The 21,678-nt window shown below is 39.2% G+C and overlaps 1 protein-coding gene across 6 annotated transcripts in view; it reads left to right on the forward strand.

The window, feature by feature from the left end:
- The first annotated feature begins 1,696 nt into the window (after window positions 1–1,696).
- Window positions 1,697–21,678, forward strand: part of pde8a (phosphodiesterase 8A) — a 63,671-nt gene continuing 43,689 nt past the window's right edge. For 2 of the 6 annotated variants that reach the window (XM_086071301.1, XM_086071302.1), the window contains exon 1: window positions 1,697–3,175. In XM_086071301.1, coding sequence (XP_085927427.1) covers window positions 3,023–3,175 — 153 coding nt within the window. In that variant the 5' untranslated portion in view covers window positions 1,697–3,022. Of the gene's footprint in view, window positions 3,176–18,736; window positions 18,900–18,952; window positions 19,428–19,478; window positions 19,704–21,678 lie in introns of those variants that run through there. The other 4 variants (XM_086071304.1, XM_086071299.1, XM_086071300.1 and 1 more) reach the window with 4 other exon arrangements.

Here is a 21,678-nt window from a genome sequence, read left to right on the forward strand (position 1 = left end):
CTGCCAAGTCAAGTGATTCATTAAAAAAAAAAACTAATTAATCGCATAACTTTCCATAATATTTTTATTTTATTTTTTATTTCTGCTTCTACTTTTTTTCTTCAATGTTTGTAACAAATATTTACTTCAGTAAAATCTTGGAATTAAATCATTGGACAGAAACTATATTCATCATCAATGAATATCCTTTTTGATCCTTGAATAGAATACTTATGTAAAATACAACTGTAAAACAAAACATATAAAAGGGACTCAGTCTTACACGCCATCTTTTTTTCTCATAGAAGCAATTCTCAGAACTTCTCGCTTCAAGGGTTGATTTGCGAGGCCCCATGGCGGGAACTTGAGCAGGGTATATTTTGCTCAAACATGATACGGCATAGATGTACAACTATAATGGTATTTGAATTTGGCTTTGTAAAGTGCCCAAATTACTTGAAATTATTATTATTTTTTTACTTAAGCGTGAAGTAAAACTAAAGCAAAACTACCTATAGTCCGTGTTTGTCCGTCTTCACACCAGTGGCTAAGTTTGGCTGCAGGTTACAGGCCGTAACAGGAAGTAAATAAAACGGAGTTAACGGAGTTAATTTTGAACGCTTTAAATAATTTTAATTGATCTGCAGCGTTAACGCTTTAATTTTGACAGCCCTAAAAAAATATCTAAAATTGAAACATTCTATTTTTGGTTGGGAGAAATGTGTGACCGTTTCGTGTTTTTACTTGTAGCTGACTTTGAATGCAGTTGTAATAGTGTGAAGTGATTCACTTTGACTTGTGTGGGCTTTTCAATCGGTTGGCTCTTCCTTGTGTTTTAGCTTTGTTTCTCCTCTGCGGCGCAGGGAGGCGCACACCTGGAAAGGAATTGCAATTTGCTGCCAGTCTTAAGCTCTGTTGCTACACAAAGAAGATGCCAGATCCTTCCTGTCTTCATCGATTTCTGTGCTGCATTCTTTCTTGCTCCCATGTTGGATTACGTGCCTAGTTGGATGTTTTTTCTACTCTTGTTTCTCTCTGCTGTTTTCCTGGTATTCCTATTTTTTGTTTAGTTGCTCTTTCTTAAAACTTTGTTGTTTGCTCTCTAGCTTAGTATTTTGTCATTTGTTTTACCTGCTTATTAGTGGCACTTATGTTTCTTGTATTTGTACTTTCAAGTCTGAAGTTTCCATACCAACTCGTCTGTACAACCTTTTGTTTGAATTTCATTGAAATAAAAACTTTGAGTTACTCTTTCTATGTTCTATGCAAGTTGCATATTTCTCCTCCAATTGGTTGATTAGAGACGTGACAGTCAAGTTTGACTAGTATCTGTCATGATCTACTTGCATTAAACATTTAAGCTTATGGTTGTACTAGTTGGACCAAACATTAGACTACCCCTAAGACAATGCAATTGTCCTTCAAGTGTTGTCCCTAGTTGTTCTACGAGTGTACTGAATTGTGTAGTTAGGACGAAGAGTAGACTTGCACGCAGATCTTCAACTGAATATCAGTGCTATGAAATAAATCCTCAAATGGCATTGGCTGTAAGGGGGGGAATAAACGTTTTTTTTCCCCGCCTGCATTTAGGCGTGTAGCCAAAAGGGAAAGTGCATTCAGCTTTGTTGGTGTATTCAAAGTTCCCACGCCGCGTGGAGGACCACCCACCGGCTGCGGGAGCGCGGCGCCCATTAGCTGCGCGCACCTCATTTGCATTAACGTCAGTAAAGGCTGTAGGTCAATCCTTGCGGGTGCTTTTATTGGATGTGCCGCTGTCAAGCAGCGGCGAAGAAATGGAAGGGCAAACGCCAGGCAAGGCAGAGAAAAGACAAGCCTAAAAACGAGCTCGATGTGGTGGCTTCATTCTCGCTCGTCTCTGCGTCCTCGCCACCTTTAATCATCCTGCACCGAAAACTTGCCTTCAAATGCTGCCGTTTTGGGGGCATTCTCCAGAGGGCGGTACGTTCGTCATTTTTACAATTTGACAGCCTCTACATACATCTTCTTCTTTTTTTTCCCCTCCAACGCCAGCACTACCGGAATGAGGGATCACCGAGAAGTCCGGAGACACTGCGCCCGGTTTGGGCTCATCCTGAAGCGGGTAGCGGATGCCTGAACGCCGGTTGGCCCCTCCGCGTCTTCCGCCGGCCAAATCTGGAGCTGATATATGGGGAATTGCGTCCTGTTCCACTGGGAATGCTTTGACACGAGTGTCCACATGAATGCCGTGCAGTGTGGATATTGCAGCCTGTTGATGATGAGGAAGATGCTGGTCGGTTCGGGGTTGGAGCAAAGCACGGTGACAACGTGTACCTTGACCGTCCTCAGCTGAAGTGGGCCAGCAGATTGTTCTCAAAGCCACACAATCTGCCCTGTGTTCGCATTATTATTGGATGGCACTAGGGTGGCTAAGGACGACTACCAATGCAAGATTGCACAGCAGCAATGGATAAAACTGTTGAATGAGGCGGCACTGTCTCCATGCGTGTGTGTGTGTGGGGGGGGTGAGAGAGTGCATGTGTGAGTGAGAGAGTGTGCGTGTGTGTGTGAGGGGTGTGATCGTGTGTATGAATGTGTGTGTGTGACTGTGCTCAGGCCTACTTGATGACTGAAGTTGAGCACAAAAAAAAGCAACATGAAAAACGGTGATGTGGTACGAGCGACAAGAGGAGTCTTGGGGGATCTGAGCAGTTCAACTGAACTATAACCCAACTTTTTTTCCCACCGCCAAAGGAGGCTGCTGCTTTGATTAAAGATCTCCAATTAAGTTCATGTGAAAAACAAGAGGGAGGAAATCAGCTTCCTGGAGGAGTGTGGGGTTGGGATAGAAAATTTATTATTCATGTCTCTTTTTAGAGCAATTACTGAACTGGCTTGGTTGTGGCCCAGATGACATATATCTATTTATATATTTAAGCAAGAGGAATGGACATCTTGTGTCGCTAAAAACAAAAAGTGAGCAAATGACACTCTGGTGGACCTCAACGTAAAAAAGCTCTTGCACAAAAAAAGGAGAGAATATAAGGCTGAAGTGGGTTGAAGCATGGGCTGTGCTTCAAGTATTCATATCTCTGATAGGGTGGTCTACCATAGTGGAAAAGAGTCCGAGGATTCCCACTCGCCCCAGCAGACCAACACCACTCAGCATCAAGGAAATCCTGTCTCGGGACTACCCCCCAAACCCCTGAGCTGCAAGGTGAGAGAACACACACACACACACACACACACACACGCACACACACACACACTTTCTACCAAATGTTTGTTTGTCACATATGACAAAGGCCGGGATTGAATGGAAAGGTCACTTGATTTGACATTTAATTGCGCTTAATTTCAAACCCATGAACTCAGTCACTTAAACTCTACTGTCTTTAAGAAGAGGATGTAGGTCAGTGATTGTTGGGCTTGTACTTGTAGCGTGAACTTTTTAAAAAAAATCCAATATGGTACATTTTTAAGAACAGTTAAGTTGCATTGCTGCTTTTAGAACTTTGTTTTCTAATATTTGTTGAGTTACATTTTTTATTTAAAGGGGGAAGTCAACCTTAAACATTTCTTGACAATAATATGTTATATGTGACCTCACTAGTCTAAATATGACATTCGGATTAATATTACATTTGTGGAATATGCGTGATTCAGCAAAGTCCAGTCGTTTTTATCCATCTCAGGGGGCGGCCATTTTGCCACTTGCTGTCGACGGAAGATGACATCACAGTTGCTCAGGGCTCAGAAAATGACCAATCAGAGCTCACCTGTTTTTTTTTAAGCTGATCTGTGATTGGTCGTTGCCTGAGTGCTGAACAACTGCGACGCCATCTTTAGTTGACAGCAAGTGGCAAAATGGCCGCCCCCTGAGATAGATAAAACATTTAAAAAAAAAAGGTTGAATTTTGCCTCATAACTCATATTCCACAAATGTAATATTAATCAGAATGTCATGTTTAGACTAGTGGAGCTGCATAGAACATATTATTGTTAATAAATGTTTTGGACTGACTTCCTCTTTAACCACATAATAGTTTTTATTGAATCATTATTCAAATGAGGAGACTAAATACGTTGTCACAGAGAATGCATTTCCAGCATAAACAAAATAGCAATGCTAAATTAGCATTAGCATGGTAAACAAGCCAACATTGCTTCAAAGTTGGTAGCATGACTTAATCATAATGTTAAATGTTACCGGTTTAAAGTTTTATTTCTTGGAATGTCCATGTCAATTAAAAAAATTAATTAAATAATCAAATTGAGCTACCAAACATACCCGCTGAACAGAAATGTGCAAATTCGGCAGGCTCAGCTGCAAATTTTCCAGAGGTGGATATTCCGTGACAGTCCTAAAAAGTATATCATTTGTAAGCAACTTTAAAATGTTCTGCGCACTTTGAAAATTAAGAGAATCACCGATATGTTATCAAATTCATTAGGTCAAGACATAGTCCTCCAATTTAATCAGATGTTTGGTTCATTTATTTTTTGACATTGTTTGTAAAATGTGTTTGACAACATTTAGAGGCCACACAAAATATCTCAGTTTTAGTTGCAAACCAGAGCTAAAATCTGTGGCAAAGTTTTCACTCAACCTATTTGGCCTCTACTTCACCTTTCGACTGACTTTCGACATATGGAGGCACTTATGTAAGGTCATCATACAAAAATATCCTCTTTTTAATGGAAAAATGACAAAACCAGCGAGGCCCTGAAGAGGATTGACGCATACATACTGTAAAGTGTACGCTGAGTGTGTTGCATCATCACAAAATCTAACAGTCCCATTTGTCTCTTGGACCATGAATAATTACAGTAAGAGTGGCATAATGAGATGTGCTGCTTGGACGCTTGTAAAAGAGATGTGCTTCCCATCAAGGGGATGATCAATTCCATTCTCATTTGCATGTTGCATAAGAGATCACACATGCACGTTGGTGTGTTTGCTGTGCAGGAGGCGGAGATGAGAAAGACTGATGGATTTGGTTTATGGCAAAAATCAAGAAGGGAATCAGTGTTGAGTTGTTAAGAGAATAAGGAGTTGGAAGTCGTCTTTGATTCCATTTAAGGTCAATCACTCGTGTTATGATATTTGCATGTGGGTGGCTCTTAAAATTACCAGACAATTTACGTACCAACATTTTAAAATTAGTCCCCCCCCCCCCCTTTTTATTTTTATTTTTAAAGTGTGGGTGTTATTTTATTATTAATTTAATTAAATGTAATTTAATTCATATTTATTTATTCTTTTTTTTATACAAATTATTGACCAATTTATAATGTTAAAAATGGCTTGCTGTCTTTGATGATGCAATGTTAATAGTTGAACACACATGCCGTTTTAATAGTGACTATTTTGGAGGTACAAGGATTCGGCCCGTCAGCAGCGATATGACATATTTTGCTGTGTTTGGCGCAATCCTGTTACAGATACTCAGACACCTGAAAGATATGTTTATGTTGTGTATATATTTTATTTGAATACTAATTTAAATGCACTATAGTTACAGTAGCAGGATTGGAAATTAAAGGGTTGAAAATCAATGCTAATGTTAGAGTTATTTTTGTTAGGTTTTTTTTAGCTTGAGAGTACATGCTAGCTGTTAGCCGCCATGCTAACTGATCAAGAGCAAATTTGGCAAAAGGAAAAAAGAAAAACATGGTTAATGTATTTTTTCTGATGATGTGAGCAACAGGATTGCGTTTCTTTGAGAGACATACTGCATTATGAGTGAACAATGTAAAAATTACAAGAGAGAATTTACCATCTCACTATCTATGGAGTCATGTAGTGCTTGTGTTTATGTTGAGAAACAACTTCAGAGCACAATTACTACTTTTATTACTAGTAGAAATATGCTTGTAATAAAACAAAATATTTTAACAATTAAAAATAACATAAATGGAATAATGCAACAAAAAAGCAGATTTAATGTATAATATATAATACTTTTTTTTTTTACTACAGCCACAGTTAAATTTTGTCTTAGGTCAACCGTAACTTACGCAAATGCATGAATTATTAAACATTTCGCGAGGTTGGTTCGGGGATAGAAAATGTGTGTGTTTTCTATCTGTACATTTTGAGGGCTCATGTCAAGCTGAATTTTGTGGCTAAATGTCTGTGCAGGATGCAGTGAGAAGGCAGCGAGACAGATGCCCCCACGTCAGGACGCCCACTGTGCCTTTGATTGAATTAGTCCCCTGATTGAGTTAAACTAATGGTACACAAATCTCCTTCAGATGGAAAGGGTTAATCCCGAATCTATAAGGTGTCATCTTTAGCGTCCTCTGTAGATCATTGCAGCGACTGGTGGAGTTCAATTGGCGCTTAGCGTGGCGGAAAAGTGCACTTTCCGTTTTTACATTATTGCTAAGCATCGAATAGAGGTCATGTGTTGCTGTTACTTTTGATTTGCTTCTACCGCTAAGAGAGGAGATCGATGATAGTTATTGATTGCGTTGGAAATTGTGTGCATGCCACTCTTTTAAAGCCCCCTTTGAACACGAGCACACCATTTTCATGCCCAGGGAGAATTTTATTTATTAATTAATTTTAGCAGCACCAAATCCCAGTAGGTGACTGTAGTAAGTAGAGCTGAAACAATCAGTTGATTGATCAACCCTTTGCTGGAAAATGAATTGGCAACCTTTTTGATAAAAAAAAGAAAATAAGACACATTTCAGGCATTAGTATTAAACATTTTTACTCTTTTTAATGTAAATTTGGGCTATTTTAACCCCTAACATCTTTTATCATCTGGATCAGTTTGATCCCAGCAATTTTAATCTCTAGAAAGGGATTATAGTTTGAACTGTTTTCGTCATCATATTTTGTAACGTTAGAGGATAGAGGAAGCGGTCTCACTAAATACATCAAGATCTTGTAAAGTGAATTCTGAGATTTATGTCTAATGCATTATAGGTGGTTGAAGGAATTTGCTGAAAATTTGTGCAGAGGTTGAGAACTATATGCATAGTGGACCCACGCATATTTGCGGTTTGAGTAATCGCTCATTGTTCAAGTAATTTTTTTTTTTTTTAACAAAAAGCATTTTTGGGAGAGTTTTAGTTTTTTTTGTGTGTGGAAAATGCATAAAGAAAGGCTTTGCAGCATTTTTTAAAGATTTTTTGGGGGGCGTTTAAAAACATTTCCAAATGAATTTCAATTGAAGTCAGTTATACACAGGCTTTTTGCCATTCCCTATCCGCTGCGAATAGCGGATGTCCTCCGTACTTCGGAATAATGGCGATATATTTTCTATTTACATATGTCTTATGTCGTGTTCTCGTCGACTAAGGGTGAACAAGTAACAAAGTAAGGTGTAGAAACAGCCAGTTTCCCCACATTTGTAGATGACATCAAAGGCCCTGAACTGGGGTTTCATAAGTTGAATTTTCTTATTTTAAAATTTTGCAGAATCTAGTAATAAGATAAATGGAAAAATACAAGTGTGGAAACAAACAAAAGGGCAATATAGCACTTTATTGTAAGCATTTTTTTCTTGTAAAAATAATCAGTTTGTGGTTTCGTTGTATTTACTTTCTAGTGAACATAGTACCAGCTCAGTGGCCAAGTGGTAGAGTGTCTACCCTGAGACTGGGAGGTTGTAGGTTCAATCCCTGGCTGGGTCATACGAAATGCAGTTGAAAACAGGACCCATTATCTTGACAATCAATCTTGACCTCTGCTTGACACTCAACTAAAAGTACAAATAAAGATTGACACTTCATTCTCTGTTTCAGTAGTGTTTTAAGCTTTTTTTAAAGATTGAATTTTCTTGAATACGTTTGTAAAGCTTATTTTAAGATTAATATAGATTTACACATATTTCTTATTTCAAGAAATTGTAGTAAAATTCTCTTACTGCACTGGCAGATACAGTAATGTCTAGACTACAAGCCGCTACTTTTTTCACTTGCTTTCGACCCTGCGGCTAATACAAAGGTGCGGCTTATCCATCAGATCATAAGAGGGCGCACTATAAAGGAAGCGCAAAATCGTCAGGCATAGCAAAACAAACCAAGTGAGTCCAAATACAGTAGGAGAGACAGAACGAGAGCAAGACAATTTGCGCCCTCATTATGGAAAAGAAAGTAGCGGGAACATTAAAACACCTGCGGCTTACATGTGTAACAAACTCGAGTATTCCCCAAATTTAGCTAGTGCGGCTTATAGTCAGAGGTGCGCCTTGTAGTCCAAAAATTTCTGTAATTTCACTTGTTTCTAGTAAATTTACACTAAAGTGAAGTGTATTTTATCTAATATTAAGGAGATGTGTTTTTGCAGCGTAGGTATTTGTTTTTAATTGTAGTGAGTAAAAGTAATACGTCAAGAGAAAATGGAAGTACACCTACCTGAAAAATATAGTTAAATATACTATAGGAAAGAAGTATTTGTACTTCCCATCATTGCAAGCAATTTTGCCATTGCTGCACCGTTGTAACATGGATGACTAGGTTTCTCTAAATATTTTTTTTTTATGTTTTTTTCTGGTTGTATTCTAGTGAGGAGACATGAGAGGTAATTTTGGCAATGCTAAAATAACTAAGGTTCTAATGGTTGCCTAGGATTTTGGCACAGTTCAGTACCGCTCCTGTGGAAATAGGGCTCCCTGACCATAAAAACCCGATTCAGGAAATATTGTAAACTGTGAAATAATCAGTTGTCTTACTGCAACATTTTGAATGTTGTTTTTTCTCATCCCAATGTGCATGTGTTCCCTGGCTTGTGTCATTGTGGTTGTGAAGATTGCGCACACATTCATCCCTGTAAGGATGATAATTATCCTCTCCAACCACACACAGCTGGTCATAGCCACAGTGAAGTTTAGCCTCTTGCAAAAACACAGTCAAACAAATGTGTGCTGTGTGTTTGGAGCTCGGGCGACCGGGAGACGGCGTGCAGGCGTCTGCAGTGTGAGAAACATTCAATGGAGCTTTGGTAGCGTGACGTGAGTCTTTGTCAAGGGTATGGTGCCATCTGGGCTGCTCTGAGGATGATAAGGCTCAAGTACAAGGTCCTGTGATAGTGGGCATTTTTTTAAAGAGCCAAATAGACAGTCACAAGCCTCGGCCAAACATGGCGCCATTTGTCCGGCCTTGACTTTTTCCATCGGGGTGCCCTCTCTCCAGAGGTGCAGAAAGTGCACTCATGTAGAAAGTACACATATTTCAGTCAACGAGAGTGGTGTAGAAGTAAAAATACAGATTCAACTCCTCTACTTAAAAGTGGGAGTTTGTCGTTTTAAAACCGCAGGATTTGAATGCAGCCTCACTTTACTAATCCTCGCCCCCACCTCCAAAACTATGTCCCTCACAGATTCTCAAGCATGGCCTTTCATAATGGTATGTGATTATGAAAGTGCGCAGTCGTCACAGAGAACGCTGTCCAGCTACAACTAAAGCAGCAGCAGAAACAATATTTAGCTAGCATTAGCAGCACTGTAAACAAACGGATGTTAGCCGTGCTTGTGACGTTGGTAGCGTGACTCATTTATTTGAAGTAAAACATTTTGGAATGTATAATCAATTCAAACAAAGGTCAAAAATGTTTTGCTTAATCTGCATTGCTTCAGAATCTGCCTTAAGTCCTATGCTGTGTTTCTTTTTGTCAGTCTTACATCCAGTTGTTAGCAAAGGAGGCAGCTTCTGTAGCCTAAGGTCAGGTCAGCGCGAGGCTCCGGGAGTGTGCGGTGACGCACTTGCGAGTGTCCTCACAAGTGAATGGCAAATGATTGACACCTCATCAGTCATGTCTTCTGTCTCTGATTAGGGGAACAGTTAAGTTGTTTTTTGCTTGTTTTAAATTGCAAACTCCCCATTTAAATGAAAGTTTAAAAAAATGAAATGTACTTAAGTACAAAAGTGAGACAGCATGTAGAATTTTTAGTTTCAATGATCATTCATTGTAAAAACTCACTATTAATTTCAATAATATGCACACAGAAAAAGTTCATTTTTAAAAATATAATCGTATTATTATTACATAGGTTGTTGTGCCATGCCTTACAGCCTTATTTTTCATCGCCATCTGCTATAGACACCCGAAGGAGAAGAACTTTGCAAATGTAGCAATTGGTGGTAGGCACACGGTGCTTTATAATGTTTTAATATATTGGCAATTGGAACATTGAAAATAATAAACCCTTCTGCTTTTATTCTATCAAAAGAACGTGTTCCCATGGCTTTACTAACATTGTGTGCTGACGCTACATGCTAAATTAGCTAATGATGTACTATTGTACGTACGCATAGTTTTCAGATTAGATGTCAAATTTTTGGATGCTAGAAGCTTATCATTTTAGCCAACAATAACAAACAATCCTCTTAAATAAGGCCATGACTGAGGATCTTTTACTATTGTTGTTATTGCTCCCTGGCTCTTGTTTCTCCATCTCACTGCTGTTGCTGTTTTTTCTGCCTTATAAGACCCGAAGATCTTAATCAATACATATTACCTCTCTCTATTTCTGTCTTCTTTTTTTTTTCAACATCATCTCAAAGTACAGAGTCTCGTGGCAAAGTACGGAGTAGAAATTGTATCCGTTTTCAAATATAGGGAGTAAATGTAAAAACTGAAGATCTACTTAAGTACAGTTATAAAAAAATACTTCTACTTTGTTACTTCCCACCCCTGCTTTGCCCGAGGAAATCAAGTCAGAAAAGGGCGGGCTTAGTCATGTGGCATCTGTGCATGTACGCAAGTGGCAGAGTCACTCACTCGTAGCTTGGACTTTCCCGCATTAAATCATCCCAATTTCTAGATGCTCACCCATACTTTTTATTTAATTTAATTTTTTTAACTCACTTATACTGTATGTAACCTAGTCTGTAGTCACACACACACACACACACACCCTACCTATACTGCATGTTACTTTAATTAAATTGTAGTGGTGAGTAGTGTTCTGCATGTTTGCTTCTCAGTTAAGAATTTCCGGGTTAGACAATTCAACTCAGGTCACTCTGTGTGGAGTGTGACTGTTCTACCTGTGCTTGTGTGAATTAATTAAAGACTAAATTATCCATAGATGTAGCTACCTGCCAACAAGTTCAGGGTGTACCCAGCCTCTCGCCCAAAGTTAGCGGGGATGGGCTCCAAGGACCAGTGACCCCAACTTATGCACTTTTCAAGATATGAACCATCACTTTATTAAAAAAAAATTATTTATTTTTTTAATTATGAATGTGAACATTTTTGTCGGAAGCACCTTATTTATTGATCTTAAAAGGCGTCCATTTAGAGATGACACAATTTGTTTCTTTTAATTTTTCCACGTCTGTGTCTCACTTTTGTGTGCGTATGTGCTTGCACAGTGCGGGTAGGTGTATGTACGTGTGTGTGCATGTGTGCAAGTTTCTATGGTCCATGTTGAGAGCCATTGGTTAATTTTATTTTAGAGGCTTAGCAATGTGATGAATTAATCCACTGCTCTTCCTGTAGGCAGTAAGCAGGGATGATATTGGCTCTTTCGCTTTCTCTCAATAGGTTATCAAATGTGCTCTTGAACTATACACCGCTGCTTCCTTGACATAGTTAAGTAAAGCATCCATCTCTGGCTAATCAACAGGTCTGTATATATGTATCAGGTATATAATATGTTACATTAACGGCAACAGATTCAATAATTTCGGAGAAGATATGCTCCATCTATGGCCTTATGTAAGATACAGTAATTGTTGGATGTTGTAAAACTACCAGCTTCTGGCATTCTAAAATTCTCATATTTGCTAATGAAGCTTTTTTGTTTAAATTTTTTCTTACAACATTTGCAAAGCTATGGCAACTTGTTTTGAAAAGTCAAGCCAGTGCTGGTTCATCATTAATAAAGCCCTGTCTATGCAAATTTCTATCAGCCTGTCTGTAGCGTTTCACATGATCTACTAGCATTAAGCTAGTAGACTTTTATTAGATAACATTACATGGTTTGGTTGAACATTTTTGTGTTTAAATATACAGTACAATGTTTAATTGTAAATTTTTATTTTTATTTTATGCTCTGTATGTGTTGCTGCTCTGTGTGGGTTAAAGCAGCAGTTGTTTGAAACGTTAATGGAACATCTCGGCTAATTTCTATTAGCCCGTCTTTGTATTTTGCTTTATGTTAGCATTAAGCTAGGAGACTTTTGTCTCAAAAGCTGCTTTCACGCTTCATGCGTCTTATTTAGAGGACTGTTTGAATGACTAGAGAGTCTTCTTTTTCCTCCAATTTCTTGACTTGAAGAGAGCAACAGAACAAGAGGCAAGGAACTCTTTCAAAAGAGTTCTTTATAATAAGCGTACAGGTTTTTTTCTTTTTATGCCGTTTAAATTAATCAAATGAAGTCTCACACACCCCCAACATCAAATTGAGCCAGAAAAAGCTTGCATGCCATCAGTCAGGCCGCCACCCAAGTTTGCTGACCCTGGCGTACAATAATGAGTTTATTAGGCTGTTTTTTTTACACTGCAGGCCTTTTCAGTGGCGCTATCTGATTGATTAGTGCATTTGGAAGTCCTGCATATCTCTGCTGACTGTACACTGCTGTCGCATTGGAAGAGTGGCAGGCCTGATTTGGATCTGAATATATCCCATTCCTAGATATTTTTTTTTTTCCCCCTCCCCTTTTTCTTTTCTCTCTTACGCTCCCATGACGCATATGCAGAGTGAGCCACATGGGAGGGAAAAATCGGAATTGGGTCACTTGAACCACGTAGTCTAAATCCAGCCTGAAATGTGAAATCTCTGCCTCTCCACTGAACCATTTTCATCATGTCAAACTATTACTTGAGCTATGACTTTAGCGGCTCATTGTGTTTTATTTTAAACATTATCGTCAACTACAGTTTGACCCCATCCTCCCTTCCTGTCCACTGGCCAGTTAGTGGCCGTGTCATTTATCATTGTGGCACATGAGCTGAATGAGTCAGAGGAAATAAGTTGGCTTTAGTTAGGGCGCACGACGACCCCTGACTGATGACTTTGTCACTGAAAACGATGTTTGCAAAAGCAACCTGTTGAAGTTGAGAGTGAAGAATTTGTTTTGCTTTTAAAAATGATCTATTGTTGATTAACTAAGACATAAGGTGATTGTATTAGCACAATACAATACAGAGGTGCCTTGTTATACGGGTGACTTGCATTACGACTTAATTGAGATGCGAGCCGCCATTTGGATGAATTTTTTACTTTTTGCTTTGACTTGTGATAAGAGCACTGTATGGTGGTTGTGAACGTAACTCAACTAAGAAGACACGGTCTTGTATTTTTAAACAGCCAAACAGCTGCCTGTAAAGGCCCAACTAGCTTAATGCTAATGCTAAATAGCATCTATATTGCGGTGATATAACCCTTTCAGTCAAGGGTGTCCAAACTTTTTCCTCCGAAGGCCGCATACAGAAAAATAGGATTTGAGGCCTCCTTTGGAATTGTTCATATTTATAAAAAAAAAAAAAATAATAAAAAAAGTAAATCCAATCTTCCAAGCAATTTTGAATTGTTCATACATTGTAGCTATTAATCAAACCAACTACACCGCAGCTTTCTGTTAAGAAGTGATAAGCAAACGTTTGGGTGCTTTGCACCCCTGTGACCCACTAGAAAAGATCAACCCCTGTCTTGTGTTCAGCTCCACAATAAGAACCAAACACAAGAGAAATCTGTAGTAAGTTGACATTTTTTAGGATCATTAATTGGACCTTCACAAAGAGGAAGGTGGAAAATACTTATTATAAAATACGTATTCACCTTAATGAAGAGATTATTTTCTCTTTTAATTGTCAATGAGTTGTCAGTTTCTTTATGTCTTTGCATATCATTAGCATAAATCCCACTTGCGTCCCCACTGCAATATGATTGGCTGCTTGCTGAAAAGAGGCCAGGACTGCCTTGAACTAATTAAAATATACACAAATTTTAAGGGAAGGCTGGAACGAATTGTTGGTGTTTCCATTCATTTCAATAAGAAAACATTGTTTGAGTGTGACTGTTTTTGAGTTCGGAGTGCCGTGACTGAACAAAATAAACTCGGATCTCAAGGCACCACTGTGTATTCCTTTAGGAGCCTTTCCTCTTCCTTCCGAGAAAATGCTCTTATGACGTGTGGCCGAGGCAAAACTAACCTCTCGCTGTTTTAAAATAGCCTTTTACAAAGAAAGCCGCAATCATTGCTCCCCCCGAGAAGAATAGGTTTGTGTCATAAATTCTGCATGTGATAGTTTTGCTACATTAGGAAACGTTGCACAACAAAGGTCCGTGTGTTTGCAGTGACTCTCTGTTTAAAGAAGACCTTCTTGACTCCATTCCACTTTAGCATTTTTAGATTGTGAGAATTGCCTTTCCTGAATACTTATGTATTCCAGATAAAGAACAATAATGTCGCCTATGAGCTCAAAGTTGTGTCTGAAATGGCAGCCAGGCATCAAGGCCAATTTCAAACTTGTCAAGCTCTGTTATTATTATTATTATTCTATTGAATTTCTCATCTACTGTGATCCACCAATAACCTCCCATACATTTTGGTCTAAGAGACTGCATCAATGAGCCATGTTGCAGCACATTATGAGGAGCCATTAAACTATAGAGTATGCCAGTCAAAAAAATTGTCAACAAAGATTCTCAACTTTAATGAATAAGTGCAGAGTAGTCAATGAAGCTTATGCAAAGAGAAAACAGTGAACCGATTCTATACCGCATTTTATTTGCGCCCCATTAAATTGCAGACAATAACTTTTTTTTTAATTAAGTTTTGCAGTATACAGGCAAGTGCGGGCTCAAGTAACGACCAATCACGGCTCACCTGTTTTCTAAAGCTCAGTTGTGATTGGTCATTACCATCGCCCTTAGCAACTTCGTTTTTTATGTTTCATATGAACGGCCCAAGCGAATTGTACAGTGATGTCATGTGAGCTCAGTTCAGATGGCTCAAGGTTGTTGAGTAGCTTGGAAAAGTACAGCGTGTACTGTGCAGAAAATGGCATCTTTGTTGCATCAAAGGGACCAGTTCATCTGAAATTGATCACTCGTGTAGTGTGTCGCCATGTCAGCGTCTCCATTCGTAGGTTAAGTGTGTTTTCAGTCTTGTCATAAGGGGAGCATGTGTAACACAGAGGATAAGCAAACGCCACGTAAACACAATCCTCAATGTTTTCATATGTAGAAACTAAGTAATGGCTACCTACCACAAAAACTCCAATCATATTGTCTGATAATAATAGTACAGTATACATGCAAGAAAAAGTATGCGAACCCTGAGTAGCTGCATACGTTGGTCAAAAAATGTGATCCGATCTTCATTTAAGTCCTAACAATAGACAGGAATACCACACAAACACTTATATGTTTCATGCTTTGACTTAACACAACATGTCAACGCCACAGTGCGGGAGGGAAGAAAAAAAAAAGTATGTGAACATTTGGATTTAATAACTGGTTAAGCCTCCTTTTGGCAGCAATAACCTCAACCAAACATTGCCTGTAGTTGCAAAGCGGAGCTGTACAATGTTCTGGGAGAACTTTGGACACAACTTACAAAACTGTTTCAGGTCAGCAATATTCTTTGGGTGTCTGAATTGCTCTTTTGAAGTCATGCCACAGTGTCTCAACCAAGTTTAGTTCAGGACTCTGACTGTTCCACTCTAGAAAGCGTATTTTGTTTTTTTTGAAGCCATTAACTTAATTTACTGTTTTTTTAGTACTGTTTTTTTTAAATATTAATGTATTATTATTTTAGTCGTAATAACAGTAATGATGTCTACAATAATTACTGTTAATATTTTTTATTATTAATGATGTGAGGTGTCTGGTTTCATTTTACAACAAGTGGCAGTTTGTAAGCTATAACTAAATGTTCTTTAAAAAAAAAAAATGCTCCAAGCCCCTCTCAGCTGAAGGTTGCTGTCAAAATAAACAAAGAGTTACCTGTGTGTATTTAAAACAAACACATTATCCTCCGCTACCTAACATACAATGGGGAATTCCATAGGAAAACATGCTAACAATTGCAGCAACGCATGCAGACAGACAATATAAACATAGTCACAGAAATATATTCTTTATCATCGACTGATATTAATTTCATACTAAGAATCCAAGAGAGTGTGTACTTAAGGAGAAAGTGTGACAAATGGGTTATTTCTTCCCAAAAAATTAAATTGTCATGACTGTGTGTGTGTGTATGTATATATATATATATATATATATATATATATATATATATATATATCACAAAAAAATGACAATTACAATTTTGGGGGGAGAGACTGGAACAGATTAATGGCAATTACATTCATGTCAAGCGTAAAAACAGATTTGAGTTTAGGGATGTAACAATGTCCAAACATCACAATACGATATATTATGATATGAAGCTCACGATATGATAATTATCACGATATTGTGGGAAGGTTGGCGATATTAAATAAAGGTCACAATATTGTAAAAAAAAAAAGAAAAAAGGATCTCATACTTAAAAAAGCACAATATTGTGCTTTTGTACATAACAGCAATGCACATAAACAACCTACAATCTCTAATAACACTTAATATTGAGGCACTAACTTGCTAATGCAAGCACACATCGAGTTCCTCCACATATCGACTCTGTTCGCAAGCATAATATCCCCCTTCTGACGATTAGCGTGGATTTTAAACATAGAAGGGCCAAAACATTCCTCATGAAAATTTAACTGCACTAAAAAACTAGCCACCAGAGGGTGCTAGAACTACACAAACTTTTTTAACAGATGTGCTGCTTTTAATATTGTTACATGACGACGACTATATTGTGGCAGTTTTAATATCGCGATATTTGCCGTTATCGTTACATCCCTATTTGAGATATGAGGGAGGTCAAGAATCAAATTAAACTCTTATCTCAAGGCACCACTGCACTGCAGCTAGAAACACACAAAATTAGAGGTCACTGTTAAATGCTTTCATGTAGCCCCAAAGCGCTGAGGAAAGCGTTGTACAGCAAAGCACTTAATGTTGGATGACACGTCCCTTGGCAAGATTTTTAAAGCCTCACACGTTTAGATTTAGTTTTATAGCCATGAATCCAATGGACACTTCATTAAGAAAATTGGCAGCTGATCTGAAGTGAATTCACTATGGAAAAACTCCTGAGGACTCGACTTCATTTTTTTTAGCCTGTCTTCACTCCAAGAGGCACAAAGAACAGAACAGGGTGTCATTCACTGGATTTAAGCGAACGGGGCAGGCTTGCAACTTATGTTAATGCATTCAGCCTACAATGGGCGCCTCCTTGCTTGTTTGGACACAAGCTACGATCAGAGGTAGCAAAATTACTCAGACTCCGTACTTTAGGTAGAAGTACAGATATTTGTGTTGTGTATAGAAAAGTGGTAAAAGTAGCTCTTATTAATAAATTGGACTTGAGTGCAATGATCGGATCCGATATGTCATCATTCTCAAGCATAGAAGAAATAACAGGTGTCATCTTTCAGCCGTAGTAATCCTGGCCGTAGGAGAGTAGGCAATCGGATGATGTCATGGTGTAGTGAGAGTGTCCGTGTGGGGACTGGGAGGGAAGGAGGGGAGGCGGGTCGGGGATGTGGACGCCTCACACAAACACCGGACCTTGGTGAGGGAGACTGCGGTTCATTTCCTGTTTGAAACTCCCAGGCAAGACAGTGTTGTAAACGCTGTCATTGTTCCCGAACTTTTGCATAAGGCTTGATTTTGAAGTTCTATATTCGATTAATTCATTAGTGCCATGAGATAATGAGGTTTTTTTTTGTCTTTGACTTTGAGTTGACACAAATCAGAGTTGCTATTTTGTGAAGCCGATCAATGACATCATCGATCGATCGGGCAATTTAAGATGCTAAAGCCGATCACTAATTATGCATAAAATGCTAAATACTGTCCGATCCCGATCCAGCCAATTTGATCAGTGTAAAGTCCACTTGTAAGACAACATACACCAATACTTCCAAGAAATCTGGTCGTTTTGGTCAGGATTATGCCTAAAATGCATTTCCTCCAACAATCTTTAAATTGCATTTTAGGAGCCAAGCTAGACTTTTGTAAATTCCTGATTCACGCTATTATCCCGGTGAAAGGTTTCCAGCTTCTTTTTTCTTTTTCTTCTTACCACACTTTGACAATCACAAAGTGTGGTAAGAGTACCACTAGTGGTAGGTGAGAATCAGTGAATTAAATGGTCAAACATGAGGTACAGTTCAGTTGCATTAAAATTTTAAGCAAAACACATTTGCATTTATTCTTCTAGAACTGTTTGTTTACAAACATTGATTCAATTCGAACTTTTATTTAACTTGCAAAATATTTGGATTAAATGTTCATTTAATGTTGGTCATGATGGCGGTAACGCATTTGTTTCAGGAGGCACTTGGTGTAAAAAGTTCAAGAAGCGCTGCTATAATGGCTACATTACAGATGTGTAATTTATCTCAATGTGCATCGGCAGAACTTTCCTTCGTGACTTGATTTAACACAGTATGTGTCTGCGTGCGCGTCCCTGGGTGCGAGTATGTCAAGTGAGTCCGTGTGCCAAGATTCGAGCCGGCAGCGCGGCTCATGTCACTCACTGATCCCGCATGCAACGGTGACATCAGTGCCCCTGTTTTAGCAGGTGAACCCGAGGGAGGGAGTGCGGAGATTATATAATGCTTTTTCTCGCAAAGCCCTCCTCTGATATTGTCAAAAACCAAACCAAGTTGGAGAGGTGGAGCCACGCAAAGTTGCGCATAGAGCGTGGCCGGCGGGACCAAAGTGGGCGTATTGTTAATGCTAATCCTCTCCCCGGGCTGCAGTGCCAAGGGTGGTAATAAAGACAGCCGGTTATGGCTCTGGCAACGTAATCAAAGTTATTGAAGAATTCTCTTTTTTGGAAGCTTGCAGTCTTGATGACATGCCGGGCAGGAGGAGGAGGAGCCTGCTGCAATGGAAAGGTTCCTGGTAAGATTAAAGCAAACTCTTGTGCCACTGGGCCGGCCAGTGTCCCGCTTGGACTTTGACGAGCTTCTTTACCTTGTCCGTTTGCTTTATTGACCTTTGACCTTACCTAGAATGCGACGAAGAAGAACGTTGAGTGCGGGCGCCCGTGCGAGAGTGGTCGCGTTTTGCATATTGCAGCTAGAGGTGGAGGAGAATAAATTTAGCATGTATTGCTAATTAATGCAGTGGCTTTTAAGAGGAAACGCTGGGAAGTTGTTTCCATCAAAATGGGATGTTGAGAAGAGAAAGAAAAGGAATGCGAAGCTGTCCTTAAAATTGGACTCTGGTGATGCTGGGGGCAGATATAGGAGCGGAGGTTTTAGTAAGGGGCTGCTCCCGAGCCCTGCATGGCTTAGGATTGTCCAGGTCTTACGGGGATTTCACAGTAATCTGGATAAGGACAGAAATATCTTGAAGGTGAACATTGGAGAAAGTGCTCTGCTTGGTGTGCATGTGTCTCCTGTTCAGCTAACAACGCCGAATCTGCTGGTGGGTCCTCGTGTTTGCTTTCAAGAGCGCAGTGAAAAGTAGCCACCATTTTTTGTGGCATTTTCGTTAAAAAATATGGAATGAGCGAATAAATGGACGAAAAGCAGTTGTTCACTATTATACAGTGTAGGCTATGACTTAATCTACTGCCCACACTGCTCTTCTCAGAAATAGTATTTAATGTTGGCCCGTACAACTTATCGTATTGGTGGATGTTCTAAACAGAAACTACACCATTTGGAAAAGGGCTTCCCCAAGGAGCAGACCAAAAAAAAGGTACAGGACATATACAGTATGTTGAAAAATATTCAAGTTGTACTGTTGTACGCGAACGTGAAGGCATTTTTGCACCAGGTTTTGTTTAGACGATATCACACCAAAACCCTTTGTACAAAAGATCGTTTTTTCTTCTTCTTTTGAGAGAGCTCAGTATTGTTCATTCGGTAATCTTACCGATTCAAAATGTCATCATCATTGCTCTCTTTTGTGTATGTGTGTGTGTTTGTGCGTGCGTGTGAGTTTGTTAGTTTTGATTAATTCACCTGAAACCTATTAAAAATCCCATACCCTTCACCTAAACCGAAGACTTCAGAATCCCGCTAGAGTCGTGAAGTTGTCAGGAGACCCGAGGAAGGATCAAAGAAAAGAAAGAAAAGTGAAATCCAGCACTGACCAGACACACCGACTACTACCCACAGGGTTACAAATTAGAATCTTTCACCAACCCCAGAAACATCTAAATTCCAACAAATTAGGGAGACCACAAGAGACCCAAGGAAAGACTGACGAAAGGAACCATCATCTGATTTTTTTTCTAAATTTCTGGTGCGTTGTAGTGAAGTGGCCATTCTAACCAGGTTTAGCATTTTGAGTCATTTTGGGAAAATCTTTTCAAGTTGCTACTTTGAAGTGAATTCTGAGATTTGTTTCTAAATAAATTACACTAAATAGATATTTGCTGAAAACGTGAAAATACTGACAACCATGTTTTACTGAGCTGGGTAGCTCGAGTGGTCATCTGTTTTTCCCCACTTCAGTTCAGGGGAGTTTAGCTACAACGCTATACGTGAGTGCCTTCATTAGCATTAGTGGCTATCCAATGCAATTGACATTTACTTGGGTATTAGCATGTACAGCATTTAGTGAGATATCCAGCATGCCACACCCTGAAAATTGATTTTCTAAATTTACAGAACAGCTCGGTGGTACTATTTAAACTCCCTAGTGAGAAGGTGACGCCGCGGATGAGCTCACCAGTTGAGAGAAACCCCAAAAGTGGTGCTAGCTGGTGGCTAGCAACCCCTAGTTGTGCCATTCAAAGCCTAGCAACAACTCAGTGGAATTTATTACAACTTAGGCTTTCAGTGACGGACTTGTAGTGGTGATGTGTGAGCAAGAAAGATGCAAAACATTCTAACCTTCATTCATTCCCACAGGATTTAAGCGTGGATGCAAGGGCTTGATTTTTCAAGATTTTTTTAATCCTTAAGGTGTTTTTTAATTTTATTTACATTTTGAATTTGACCGGTTTATTTTCACTTTTAAAAAGACTTTTAAAGCTTTCATTTAGCTTTGTCTTCGTGGTGGGTCTTGTGTTTGCCTAGTGAAAACTGCTGGACGATTTATTTTGGGCTTTCCAAATGATATGAATCACATTACTGAGAATTTTTTCCGCAGAAATTGCATTACAGAGATTTGAACAATGTAAGCACTGAAGGGCAGTTTTGTGGCATTTATGCATTGGCTTGTCTCAGATGGTCTGCAGTTGTGTGTGTGTGTGTGACCCCATTAATGCTTGATTAGTTTTTTGAAAGAACCCCAAAATTCCTCCTCACTTGTACTGGACTGCTGCAAGCATGCAGGATTTTGTGTTCCCGTCTTCCGTGTTTATGGAGTGTCGCTGGCTCTTCTCATGTCCCTATAGGCTCGTGTGAGACCCCTCGCCACCTCCCGTCACTCGGCCACTATGCCGGGGGCCTCAGCCGCTCACATATACACTGGCGCCACTATGGGCACAGGGTATGCAGGCTGGCTTACAGGCAGTGTCACAAGCCCAGAGTGGACTTTAATGTCACGTACAATGTATACAAGAGGCAGTCACACTGCTTAGATTACAACACAAACACTGTGTGTATGCTCAGGCTATCCGCATGCAGGTGCTTGATATTTTTATTTTTGTTTATACGTCGGATCAACAGTCTGTAATCTAAATTGTTGTTAACTTTCCGCGTGTATTTTAATATTTTGAGAT

Source organism: Leptonotus elevatus, chromosome 3, assembly GCF_054856555.1.
Source record: "Leptonotus elevatus isolate MCC_2025b chromosome 3, RoL_Lele_1.0, whole genome shotgun sequence".
Taxonomy (NCBI): Eukaryota; Metazoa; Chordata; class Actinopteri; order Syngnathiformes; family Syngnathidae; genus Leptonotus; species Leptonotus elevatus.